This window comes from Oncorhynchus masou, chromosome 32 (genome assembly GCF_036934945.1).
Source record: "Oncorhynchus masou masou isolate Uvic2021 chromosome 32, UVic_Omas_1.1, whole genome shotgun sequence".
In the NCBI taxonomy this organism is placed as follows: domain Eukaryota; kingdom Metazoa; phylum Chordata; class Actinopteri; order Salmoniformes; family Salmonidae; genus Oncorhynchus; species Oncorhynchus masou.
The window spans coordinates 32,235,728-32,248,746 of record NC_088243.1 but is presented as its reverse complement, the minus strand read 5'-3'; the positions used below and the strand labels follow the sequence as shown (position 1 = coordinate 32,248,746).

Below are 13,019 nucleotides of genomic sequence, written 5' to 3'. Positions count from 1 at the left end.
AAGAACCCTTTATCCTTAAAATAAAATAAAAATCACTTGTGTAATTAAAACTCATAAAATAAAAAACTCTGTTCCTAACTCCATTCTGTTTCTTTTTTTATCCTGAAAAACTCTCCAGTCCTTAGAGATTACAAGCAGCCATAACCCATAACATGGTGCAGCCAACCCTATGCTTGAAAATATTGAGTGGTACTCAGTAATTTGTTGTATTGGATTTGTCCCAAGCATAACACTTTGTATTCAGGACAAAAAGTGAATTGCTTTGCAACTTTTTTGCAGTATTACTTTAGCACCTTATAGCAAAAAGGATGCATGTTTTTGAATATTTGTATTTTGTACAGGCTTCCTTATTTTCACTCTGTCAATTAAGCTAGTATTGTGGAGTAAATACAATGTTGTTGATTCATCCTCTGGGTTCTCCTATCGCAGCCATTCAACTCTGTAACTGTTTTAAAGTCACCATTTGCCTCAGGGGGAAATCCCTGAGTGGTTTCCTTCCTCTCCAGCAACTGAGTTAGGAAGGACACCCGTTTCTTTATAATGACTGGGTGTATTGATACACTATCCAAAGTCTAATTAATAACTTCACCATGCTCAAAGGGATATTCAATGTCTGATTTTTAAAATGTTTACCCGTCTACCAATAGCTGCCCTTCTTTGTGAGACTTTGAGAAACCTTTGTCTTTGTAGTTGAATCTGTGTTTGAAGTTCACTGCTTGACTGAGTATCATGGTATCATTTCAAAACCAAAATGCTGGAGTACAGAGCCAAAACAAAAATGTCACTGTTCCAATACTTTTGGAGCTCACTGTATACAGTCAAAATCTATTTCATATAGTCTTAGTTTGGACTGTAATTCAACATACAAATGTGTCTAAGATGGATACTGAAAACCCAGACGTGTGTGAACATGGGAGGTTTCAAGACATCCTGATAAGGCACAAAAGGTGGAAACCTGGGAACAGGGTGTTTGTGTGTTGCATAAACGGAATCTAGAGAAGCCTAATTGACTCACAAAACATTGATGGAAGATTTCTCAAATGTTTCAGAAATAAGGTAGAAATAATGAAATGGCTAAATGAATTCATTGAGAAGATATACATTTATTCTGTTACCTTGAAATAAATGAAACTATACATAATCATTTGTCAGATTACTTTTCTACAATCATTGAAATCACTGAATAATTTGTACTTTCAAAGCAGATGTTTCATTGTTGAGAAATATCCCAAATTCTGTACAAATTAGTAACATAAATGCAATGTATAATATAGCTCCCATCTGGTTGAAAGGAAATGTATCAAAATGTGCAGGACATAACTAAAAGCAAGACAAAGATTTGCCCCAATAGTCTTTTTAAATGACCAGTTAAATCCATAAACTGTGCTTCAGATTAAACCTGTGAGATCTGATTTACACGCAGGGTGAGGTTCCTGTAAAAGTCTGTACATTCATACCAACAAAAGAAAAAAAACATGACCATGAAAATTGGGATTCTCATCATGAATATGATTCTCATTCTAGAACTAGTGGTGTCACCCAGCTCTGATTATAGCATTTCAGTAGGAGAAAAGGAAATATGACGACATCAGGAAAGTTTGCCACATATTGACATAGAAAACATAAAATAACATCATATTTCCCACAAAATCTAATGGGAAGACGTCTACAGGACAAATAATTTAGGTCAATTATTTTATTACAACAAACATGGATGAAATAAGAACTCAACACATTCTAATTGTGCATTATCTTATAACAAATATATCAAAAATCCAACATTGTGGTATATAATCCAGACAAGTGTTTGCAGTACCCAACAGCAGTAGCTGTGACATTATCATAGTTGACACTAGAGGGCAACCTAGACCAGCATGCACTGACTGACTCTCCATTATTAAATCAGACCAGTAAGAAGTCCCTCTGCTAAAGAAAAATGCTCCAAAATACAACAATAGTATTAGAAAAATTAAAGGCCAACACCATTAACATGCACTCAAAGGATTTCAAACTAAGAGCTCTTATGTGAGAGGGTTACATGTAGTTATGTCCAGTTGCCCTGTCTTCAGAAGGCTCTGATTGCATCATCCGCTCACTTCTTTTTTTTATCCACCTCTCTCCCTCTTGCATATTGCGCTTGACATATGGTGTCTTCTCAATGTACAGATAAAAGTCTGTCTTCGTGAATGATTAATCCTTGCTTAGTGGCAGTGTTGCTCATATGGAGGATAATGGTGGCACTGCTGTCCCGCTTGGAGCCTCTGGGGCACCTTTGACAGGAGAGAAAGATCAGTCAGATCAGATCAACAAGCAGTGCAAATGGACAATAGCTGTAACAAATTAGGCAAGTATGGTTGTGTCACAACCACAGATCCCTTACCCTCAGTGCTGTCTGCTGGCTATGCTTCCTGACCCGCAGTTTGCACATGCTCAGTCTCTACACTGGGCTCTGTATCTTTGACCTTAGGCTTGGGTTTCCTTGACACAGGTGGAGGCACCTTGACCACCACCTTCTGTGTTTCTATGGACTTGGCTGGATTGGACATAGATGAAAGCTCAGCTATCAGGTTCTTTGTGAGATTGGCCTGGGCCTCAGGGGATGAGGGGGTCTCTATGACAATTTTCTTTGTGCTCTTGGCAAAGATGAAACTGGCAGTGGAGGAGGGAGACTTAAGACTTGTTGGAGAGTGCAGACTGAGACGAGAGGGAGGCCCCTCTTTACTTCTGGATGCTGTCCTCAAGCGGATGGCCTCCTGCATCCTCATGGAGGGGGTGGTGGCTGAGGCAGGTGGTGACTTCCTCGTAGGAGAGGTGACAATGGATGACTTTAAGGGTAAATTAAGTATGCTGGGCTGGGGCTTGGCTGGGGCTTCAGCTAAGGCTGTGGCTACCTCTAGGGCCTCAGCTGGGACTGTGGCTGGAGGCGTTTCTGCAGCTGCCTCTGGGGATGTTTCTGGGGTTGTGGCTCCCTCTGGAACTGAGGCTGTGGCTACCTCTGTGGCTGAGGTTGCCTCTGGGAATGTGGCAGGCTCTGGGTCTGCCTGTGGGGTGTCCTCTGTGGCTGGGGCTGCCTCTGGAGGTTGGGCTATGGGAGATTGTGAGATAGCAGTCGTAGTTGGGGATGTGACAGTAGGAGAGGGAGATGTCATGAACAGAGACCTTCGAATAGGCTTCTGGGGAGCCTCACCGTTACTGGGTTTTTTGGCCCTCAAAATGACCCCTGCCCAGTCCTGTCCCTGGTCCTTTTCCTGATCACCATTATTGACAGACCTCAGCTTGACCGTCTGCAGAAGAGTGGTGGTTACCACGGGAGTGGAGCTCTCCTCTGGGGGAGTGGGAGAGAAAGAGCTCTTGCTGAGGGACTTCTCTTGGTTCTGTCCCTCTGTGGTCACTGGACTATGCTGCGGTATGTTTTCCAGTGGAGGTGGGGGTGGAATACTTTGGGGAGGTGGAGGGATGTAGGAGGGAGGACCAAATTTAGCTTTTGGTGGAGGTGGGGCTTCTTGGGGAGGTGGAGGTGGGATACCCTGGGGTGGAGGTGGGATACCCTGTAGTACAGATGAAACAGGGGGCACAAGTTCTGTCATAACTACCCTTGGTGGTGGGGGAATGGGCAGGTCAAGCTCATTGCCAAGGGTGGCCAAGTCCATGGGAGAAGGCGGAGGGGGCCAGGAGGATTCCCCAGTGGTGGAGATTAGTGGCGGCTCTGGAGCAGGCATAGAGTCTGAGGGGGCCACAGGTGGGGTCTGTTTGGAAGGGGGAAGGGGAGGATAGTGTGCTGGGGGAGGAGACGGAGATGGGGAGATGTGTGCTAGAGCAGGGCTTACCAAAGACGTATCCATTTTAGGTTGGAATTCAGTCTTTACTTTTCCTAGGCCCTTTACTGGAGCTACTGCGGCGTTCACTGATTTTCCATTTACCAAATTACTTGTCTGGACCTTCTCTAGTTTACCTATCAACTGATTTACAATGACCCTCTCTGGTTCAACCACCAACTGACTTCCCTGCACCTTCTCTTCAACCACCAACTGACTTCCCTGCACCTTCTCTTCAACCACCAACTGACATCCCTGCACTTTCTCTTCAACCACCAACTGACTTCCCTGCACCTTCTCTTCAACCACCAACTGACTTCCCTGCACCTTCTCTTTAACTCCCAACTGACTTCCTTGGGCCCTCTCTTCAACCTTCTGTGCTACTTCACTCTCCTGACCTTTTCCTGACTCAAACGTATGTGTTGCTGGATTACTAGTCTCCACAATGGAAGACAGTACCCTTTCCTGGTCTGCTGGACCTGTCTGCTCTTTAGCTCGAGGCTCAGTGTCCCCCTCCAGCACACCTCCTGCCTCATCTCTCCTCTCAGGTGACACGTTCTTAACATAACCCTCTCTTGATGTGGAAGGCGACTGCCTCTGCTGTCGTCGATCCTTTGGGTTCTTTCGCACCACCGTATCTGTGATGTTGGGGGCCGGGGGACCTAGTAGCAGTTCAAAGGTGCGCTTGTTGTGTGCCCATACCTCCGGGGGAGGAGGAGAGGGGGCAGACACCTTGGGTGGGGGCGGGATGTTGAACGGCTCTCTGAGTGACATGACTGAAGGTGAGGGAGTTACAGTGTCGACTGGCTCAGGCGTCTTGCTGCTGTCAGAGGCCTGGGGCTGAATGACAAGTGATGGGGCTGAAGCTGCCGGCGATGGTGCCATTGGGAAGATGATTGCTCGGATGCCTCTTTTTTTCCCTGGAGATGGGTTAAGGGTCTGTTTGGAAAGGAGGGTGGGCGTGCCACCGTGGCTGGAGTAGCCGCTGGAGGGAGAGACATTCTTCAGGCCATTTTCCTGGGGGGTCTGTTTCTGGGGAGAGGAGCCTGTGGAGCCTGGCTGATCGTTCCTCACCTTCTCCCTGGCTGCCTGCTGTGGGGTGTTGAAGGGGCTGGCTGTCACAGAGCCTGAAGACTCATCGAGAGAGCTGGTGTCTGCTGTGTAGCCAGGGCTACTGTTGTTACTTTCCCCAGCACTGAAAGCCTTAACCTCCCCTCCCTGGAATGGGCTGCTTTGGGGAGGGGCAGTAACCATGCTGTTAATCAGGTCTCGCGAGTGCCTCTTCATGTTGTCCTTGTGTAGGGAGTAGGAGCGGCTGGGTGGGGCCGGTGCCCTCTTGGACTTTATCACAGACATGCTCCGGGCGAAGGGCCCCTCCTGTTTGCCATCATTCCCTCTGGCTTTCCCTTTGGTGGCGGAGGTCCTGGAGGACTTACTGACAGAGGAGTGGATACTCTTGTTGTCCAGGGTCATCTCCCTGGATGAACCCTCCCCATCCCCCCCCTGTGAGCCTCCCTGTCTGGTGGTGCTGTTGGAGGAGATTGTGGAAGAGTCAGACACCAGGGTCTCAGAGGACTCAGAGTGGCTCCATCCAGAGCTGTCAGAGAAGTGTGGTGGGTTGTAGCGGGAGGCGGAGGACATGGTAGAGGCATGGGAGGAGGCGCGGGAGGAGGCGCGGGAGGAGGCGCGGGAGGAGGCAGGGCTGGCCAGCAGCAGGCTGCTCTTACTGACCGTACGAACGCTGCTCCGACTACGGTTCCGGGTGATCTCCACCACGTCTATGGAGGGTAGCAGCACAGCGTTTGGGATGATCTTAGACATGTAGGTGGCCTGGGGGGACATGGACATGACAGGGCTGGGGTGCAGCTGAAGCAGGCTAGAGGTTGTGGTCATCCAGGGGACAGCCAGGGACTTGGGCCGATTCAGGTCGGACAGCTGGGGGCCCATGTGCTGGAGGAGAGCCAGGTCGTCCCTGTGTCTGGCCCGGGAGGGGACCTTCTGGATCTGGTCCTCACAGACAGGTTGCAGGCCTTCTACGGACTGGAGGTACTTCCTCACCCCCTCCTGGGAACCAGCCAGGTGAGGCCCATCGATGGTGGAGAAGTCCAGACTCTCACCGTTAGGGAGCCCACCCTCATCTATAACCTGACGACCTGCCCATGAGGCTCTGTCCAACCCTTAAGTGAGGAACAGAACAAATCAGGATAGGTTCATATACAGCTACACAAGCCAATAGAAAAGTATGTGCTTGTGTTAAGGGTGCAATTATCCACAGGCATCTTCACAATGGCCTATACTGACACATTTCAATCCACTTAAAGCATAAATAATGAGTAGCATACCCAGTTCCCTCTGGACGTGATGTGGTATCCCCATAACTGTGGTTCTCCTGTGTCTCCTCCTGGCCTTGGCCTTCTCTGGCTTCAGGGGCCTGAAGGTTGATGCTGGGGAAGGAAACAAAAAGCAGGAGAGAAATATTAGGTCAAAATTACCAACAGGCACTTTCACTCCATACAATCAAACAATCACTGGTTGGACAAGGTGTTACAGTGGTTCCAGTATGAATCATTCTCTGGCTATGGTCATGTCAGGTTACCTTGGCGGGTCAGTCCTGACCGTGAGGACCGTGTGGAGACAGTGGAGCGTGTTGAGACCTGTGACGCTGTGTCTGGTATGGTGCTGTCTGACAGATAGCCTCTCCTCTCACTGTCACTCTCAGTGTCGTCTGGCAGCCGGGTCACTGTCGACTATAGGAATCCCAGATTGTTCAACAGTAAACCATTAGTATACGCTTAATTATAGGTTTGGTGTGAACTTGTAACAGGATGGTGATTTGATGTAGCACTGTGATTAAAATGTAGAATGGGAAACTTACTGTGACGCTTTGGTCATCCTGGTAATCCACCCAATTATTGGTTTCTGAAATAAAGGTAAACATTTTTCAAAAAGAGCGGGCACATTAAATGTACTTAAATTAGTTAATCTAATCAGGGGTAGGTGATTGAGTTAGCGTCAGTATTTGGAGGGATTTTCAGGGTGTTTAGTACCTTCCTGCTGCTGCAGTTTGAGTCCCTCTAGGGCCTCAGTGTGCAGGTCCTCCAGGTACTTAGGCCGGCTGCCTTCGATGAACACATTCTCCTGGAAGTGTGGAGGGACGCGAGTCCCATCCTCATGCTTTGGGGCTGCTGGGAGGAGAGAGGATGTGAGTGGATATACAGACATACTGTGTCTATGAATGCATTTTCATTACATTGTCTGTAAATAAAGGCACAATATCAATGACGACTATCAAAACGATTGGATAGGAATTAGATCCACAAAGGTTGAATGTGAACAGATGTCTCTACTTATCAATCCTGTTCCAAAACAATCTTTATATAACTCACTATACAATGGCTGCTATGTACAATAAAGACAATGCAATAACCCAAAAATAATGGGTAATTGTCCTCAACATTAAAATGGTATTCATCAACGACATTAGCCACAAGTCCCAGCAGGCTTCATTGAGATAATCAGCCAGTATATTCCACAAACATTCCTACTCTCATATAATTCAGAGAAGCAGTGTCATATGGTTATGAGAACAGTAGTGGTACCCATTCCAGAACAGCAGTCCTGACTAGAGGTCGACTGATTATGATTTTTCAACGCTGATACCGATTATTGGAGGACCAAAAAAAGCTGATACCGATTAAATCAGACGATTTTTTAATTTTATTTGTAATAAAGACAATTACAACAATACTGAATGAACACTTATTTTAACTTAATATAATACATCCAAATCAATTAAGCCTCAAATAAATGAAACATGTTCAATTTGGTTTAAATAATGCAAAAACAAAGTGTTGGAGAAGAAAGTAAAAGTGCAATATGTGCCATGTAAGAAAGCTAACGTTTAAGTTCCTTGATAAGAACATATGAAAACTGGTGGTTCCTTTTAACATGAGTCTTCAATATTCCCAGGTAAGAAGCTTTATGTTGTAGTTATTATAGGACTATTTCTCTCTAGTCCAAATACCATTTGAATTGCATATACCTTTGACTATTGGATGTTCTTATAGGCACTTTAGTATTGCCAGTGTAACAGTATAGTTTTCGCCCCTCTCATCGCGCCTACCTGGGCTCGAACCAGGAACACAACGACAACAGCCACCCTCGAAGCATCGTTACCCATGCAGAGCAAGGGGAACAACTACTCCAAGTCTCAGAGCGAGTGACGTTTGAAACGCTATTAGCGTGCACCCCACTAACTAGCTAGCCATTTCACATCGGTTACATCAGCCTAATCTTGGGAGTTGATAGACTTGAAGTCATAAACAGCGCAATGCTTGAAGCATTGTGAAGAGCTGCTGGCAAAACGCACAAAATTGCTGTTTGAATGAATGCTTACAAGCCTGCTGGTGCCTACCAACGCTCAGACAGACTGCTCTATCAAATCACAGACTTAATTATAACATAACACACAGAAATACGAGCCTTGGGTCATTTAATATGGTAGAATCCGGAAACTATCATCTCGAGAACAAGACATTTATTCTTTCAGTGAAATAGAGAACCGTTCCGTATTTTATATAATGGGTGGCATCCATAAGTCTAAATATTCCTGTTACATTGCACAACCTTCATGTCATAATTATGTAAAATTCTGGCAAATTAGTTCGCAACGAGCCAGGCGGACCAAACGGTTGCATATACCCTGACTCTACGTGCAATGAACGCAAGAGAAGTGACACAATTTCACCTAGTTATTATTGCCTGCTAACCTAAATATTCAGGTTTAAAAATATATACTTCTGTGTATTGATTTTAAGAAAGGCATTGGTGTTTATGGTTAGGTACAGTTGTCCAACGATAGTGCTTTTTTTCGCAAATGCGCTTTTGATAAATCATCCTCCGTTTGGCGAAGTTGGCTGTCTTTGTTAGGAAGAAATAGTCTTCACACAGTTCGCAACGAGCCAGGCGGCCCAAACTGCTGCATATACCCCGACTCTGTTGCAAGAGAAGAAGTGACAAAGAAATTCATGTTAGCAGGCAATATTAACTAAATACGCAAGTTAAAAAATATATAGTTGTGTATTGATTTTAAGAAAGGCATAGATGTTTATGGTTAGGTACACGTTGGAGCAAAGACAGTCCTTTTTCGCGAATGCGCACCACATCGATTATATGCAACGTAGGACACGCTAGATAAACTAGTAATATCATCAACAATGTGTAGTTATAACTAGTGATTATGATTGATTGATTGTTTTTTATAAGATAAGTTTAATGCTAGCTAGCAACTTACCTTGGCTTCTTACTGCATTTGCGTAACAGGCAGGCTCCTCGTGGAGTGCAATGTAATCAGGTGGTTAGAGTGTTGGACTAGTTAACTGTAAGGTTGTGAGATTGAATCCCCGAGCTGACAAGGTAAAAATTTGTCATTCTGCCCCTGAACGAGGCAGTTAACCCACTGTTCCCAGGCCGTCATTGAAAATAAGAATGTGTTCTTAACTGACTTGCCTAATTAAATAAAGGTGTTAAAAAAATAATAAAAAATAAAATTAAAAAAACATCAGCCAAATCGCTGTCCAAAAATACCGATTTCCGATTGTTATGAAAACTTGAAAATCGGCCCTAATTAAATCGGCAATTCCAATTAAAATCGGGCGACCTCTCGTCCTGGCATCTAGGATCAGCGAGATAATGTTAAGTGCAGGGCAGCTGTGGCAGCGTGCAAGGCCATCATCTTTAGTTAAACAAAGCTGCTTTAAAATGTAGCCACGTCCTGTACATGCTGGAATTAGTCCGTTCTACCATGTGCTCTCAATGATCACTGCTATCACCATCTTTCTTTTTCTGGAAATATACCATTGACCACATTTACCATATCCTCCTGATAATAACAAGTTCACACAAACTGTCAATTCAGTCAGAATGATTGATGAATTAAGTGTTTTGCAGAAACAGTGACAGTATCCCAGCAAAGTAAGGAAATACAAGCTCTCAGTGATAGACATTCAACAAAATAACATCAGAAGAGATTAAATAGAATGGTCCATTAGAGCTTGCAATGCCTCTGTATCACACCAATAGCTAACAGTTAACACATTTCATGACGACAGGTATGAACTAGTCCCCTTTACAGTCTTACTCATATCAATTGAACCAGTTAACCACCCTTCCCTTATCCCCTAGAAATGACCTAGAAAAGGTTTTATGGCCAACACTTGCTTGGCCATAAAACTTCAAGAAGGGAATTCAAGGTATGTATCATAAATAAACTGTCTGAGAATATCCAGTTCATTGCTTTAGCCTATACTGTAACTCACCTTTCCTCTTGAAAAGCGAAGGCACTGCCAAACAGTAAACATTCAGAGTCAAAAGCACCACCATAGCTTCTGAGATAGCATGGTAATATAAACCCCAAAAATGTATAAAAACAGATCTTATCCTTCGAAAGTAAACAGGAGTCCAAAACTATCCCAGTGAGTTTGTTTTTCCAGAGTTTAATTTTGTTTTAGGGTAAATCATCATCCGATACAGACAAAATAATTCAGTGGATCCAGATAGAAGATATCTCCCTTGTTTTTGTTATTACCACCCAGATCTAGTGGTTCCATCACTAGACAACGCAAACTCACACTAATCCCAGGATCCTAATTCTACCCATCCCTCAAATAAGCACCCCCTTCCTTATGTCCCTGAGCGACTGATCCCCACTGCTCTCTGTGGACATGCTGACCCTGGATTGGTCAGAGCGTTGTTATGACACTGACCATGCTGGTGGAATCAGACACAATCGCTCAAACACACAAAGGGAAATAGTGGTTAGACAGTCTAAGCTCTCATCTGCTTGAAGCAACCATTTAATCATACTGACTAGCTACTGTGCCATTTCTGACAACTAATGTGGTTTAACAGAGGAGATCTATAGGAATCCTTGAAGAGCAAGTTCCTCGTGAAGTCCAATTCTCACCACACACATTCCCCACAAGGTGGAGTAAAGCAGCTAGACAGTATGAAGGTTTCAGTATTCAAACAAGATAGATCCTGTTGGGAGAGAATGTTCTTAACACTTATGCCTTACACAATATAATAATGTTACACAATGAAATCATGTTCCCCAATTACTTTTATCTACCAACACAGTCAATGGGCTCTCACTGGACTAAAATAATCCACTGAATACATAATTCCCTGTGATTTACTGCTGATACAAATTATGTGGAGAGGCTAGTATCTCTTATTACTTCACATCACTTTAGCAAATCTACAATTGACATTCCTTATTCGCACGAGGGGTATGTCTGAAAATGTGTTCTACTGTGATGCACAAACCTTAATCTGCACCTGGGAAAGTGGAATATTTACTTCCTGATGCAGTAAGCAAACATTGCCATGTTATGGTCATGCTCAGTAGCTATAACTCTTTACATCAGTGCTACAGGTATCTCACCAGGATGAATGGAACCTTCTTACGAAATATGACTCACGTGGGCCATCAATGGCTTTTTTATTTAACATGACATTGTCATTCATAGATAAGAGAGAGGTGAAACCTTTGTAGGTAGGGACAACAGGTACAGGAGGGGAAAATAGGAAATGTAGGTGCAGCCAAAATGACAAATAGATTTAAAGATGAAAGATTTAAAGATGAATACAACAGTCAGAGATAGTCAATAGTGGGGGGGGGGGGGTCATGTCACCTGTACTTATTTGAGCCTATTATAATTATGTTCATATTAATAACAGTAATACCCCACTTGAGTCTAATAGAACATCAGCAGGATTTATGAGGGGGGTTGAAATCATGTGTGCCCCCAAACTAATTTCGGTGACGATACCCAATCTAATATGCATGATTCCCAATAGATTAATGCTGTGACATCAAAGATCAGTTTACAGTCTCAATAAAAATCATATGATTTTAGACTGTGATATTATTGTACATTTGACACATACTGAGCATTTAGCCATGTGCCATTACATTACAGTCACATCAGTAATTGATAATACAGACTATTGGTATATTGCTAGGTCTTTCAGGAATTAAGTCAATGACATGATTATTCAACTAATAAGACTCAATTTAAAAAGAGAGAAATCAGTAGAATGAGTTCATGCCTGTTACTCATGATCTAACGCAGTCATCAGGGTGGTTCTGATGGGGCGGCAGGTAGCCTATTGGTTAGAGCGTTGGACTAGTAACCGAAAGGTTGCGAGATCGAATCCCCGAGCTGACAAGGTTGTTCTGCCCCTGAACAAGGCAGTTAACCCACTGTTCCTAGGCCATCATTGAAAATAAGAATTTGTTCATAACTGACTTGCCTAGTTAAATAAGGGTAAAAACAGACTTCATTTAGTGAGCACACCAATGTTATTATAGTTGTGATTTTCTATTAGTCTTTATTTGTTATTATTTTTTATTGTTTAGTTTCAGTTCATTTTCAGACTTTATTTACTCGTTTTTATTCGGTTTCAGTTAGAAATGTTTTTATCAATTTAGTTTTTATATGATTTAGTTTCAGTTTTAGTGTCAGGGACAGAAAGTGGGCTTATGCGTGGGAGGCTAGGAGCCATGTATATGTTGTAGGACTATAGCAGGGGTACTCCAGTTCTCCTTGAGATGGTTCAGTCACACAAATGTCCTCAGTGGCAAAGGTCCAGATGGAGATTGTCATTTATCGGCGTAGTAACAAACCCCCACCTCGCAACCCCAAAACTGTTAAAACCCTTCTTCAGCCAAGTAGGCATGGGTGAGGAGTGCCCGGGCCAACCAACTAGGGAGCCAGGCCCACACAATCAGATTAAGCAACAACAAGAAAATGACATTTCTATTTTTATCTAAACACCCTCAGAGCAAGCAGTGCACTGGAATGACATTCAGATGAACTGGAATGAAATTCACTCAATGGATGGGTGGCCAAAAATAACTAACTGAAAGCCACACCCCCAATCAGCCACAAATATGACCACACTGAGGATATGTTATTGCTTCTACGGCTACACAGTGCATTCGGAAAGTATTCAGACCACTCGACTTCTTCCACATTTTTGTTACAGCCTTATTATAAAATTGATTAAATTGTTGTTTTTTTTACCATCAATCTACTCGCAATAACCCATAATGACAAAGTAAAAATAGGTTACAACCTCAAGTCTTCTTGGGTATGACACTACAAGCTTGGCACACCTGTATTTGGGGCGTTTCTCCCA

At 43.7% G+C, this 13,019-nt stretch overlaps 1 protein-coding gene across 5 annotated transcripts in view; it reads right to left on the bottom strand.

Annotated features, from left to right (window-relative positions):
• Positions 1-1,083: 1,083 nt before the first annotated feature.
• Positions 1,084-13,019, bottom strand: part of LOC135525953 (NHS-like protein 3) — a 39,310-nt gene continuing 27,374 nt past the window's right edge. For 4 of the 5 annotated variants that reach the window (XM_064953927.1, XM_064953930.1, XM_064953929.1 and 1 more), the window contains exons 3-8: positions 6,863-7,000; positions 6,691-6,734; positions 6,412-6,562; positions 6,158-6,259; positions 2,381-5,992; positions 1,084-2,270 (exon numbers count right to left, since the gene is read on the bottom strand). In XM_064953927.1, coding sequence (XP_064809999.1) covers positions 2,400-5,992; positions 6,158-6,259; positions 6,412-6,562; positions 6,691-6,734; positions 6,863-7,000 — 4,028 coding nt within the window. In that variant the 3' untranslated portion in view covers positions 1,084-2,270; positions 2,381-2,399. The remainder of the gene's footprint in view (positions 2,271-2,380; positions 5,993-6,157; positions 6,260-6,411; positions 6,563-6,690; positions 6,735-6,862; positions 7,001-13,019) is intronic. The other variant, XM_064953931.1, reaches the window with a different exon arrangement.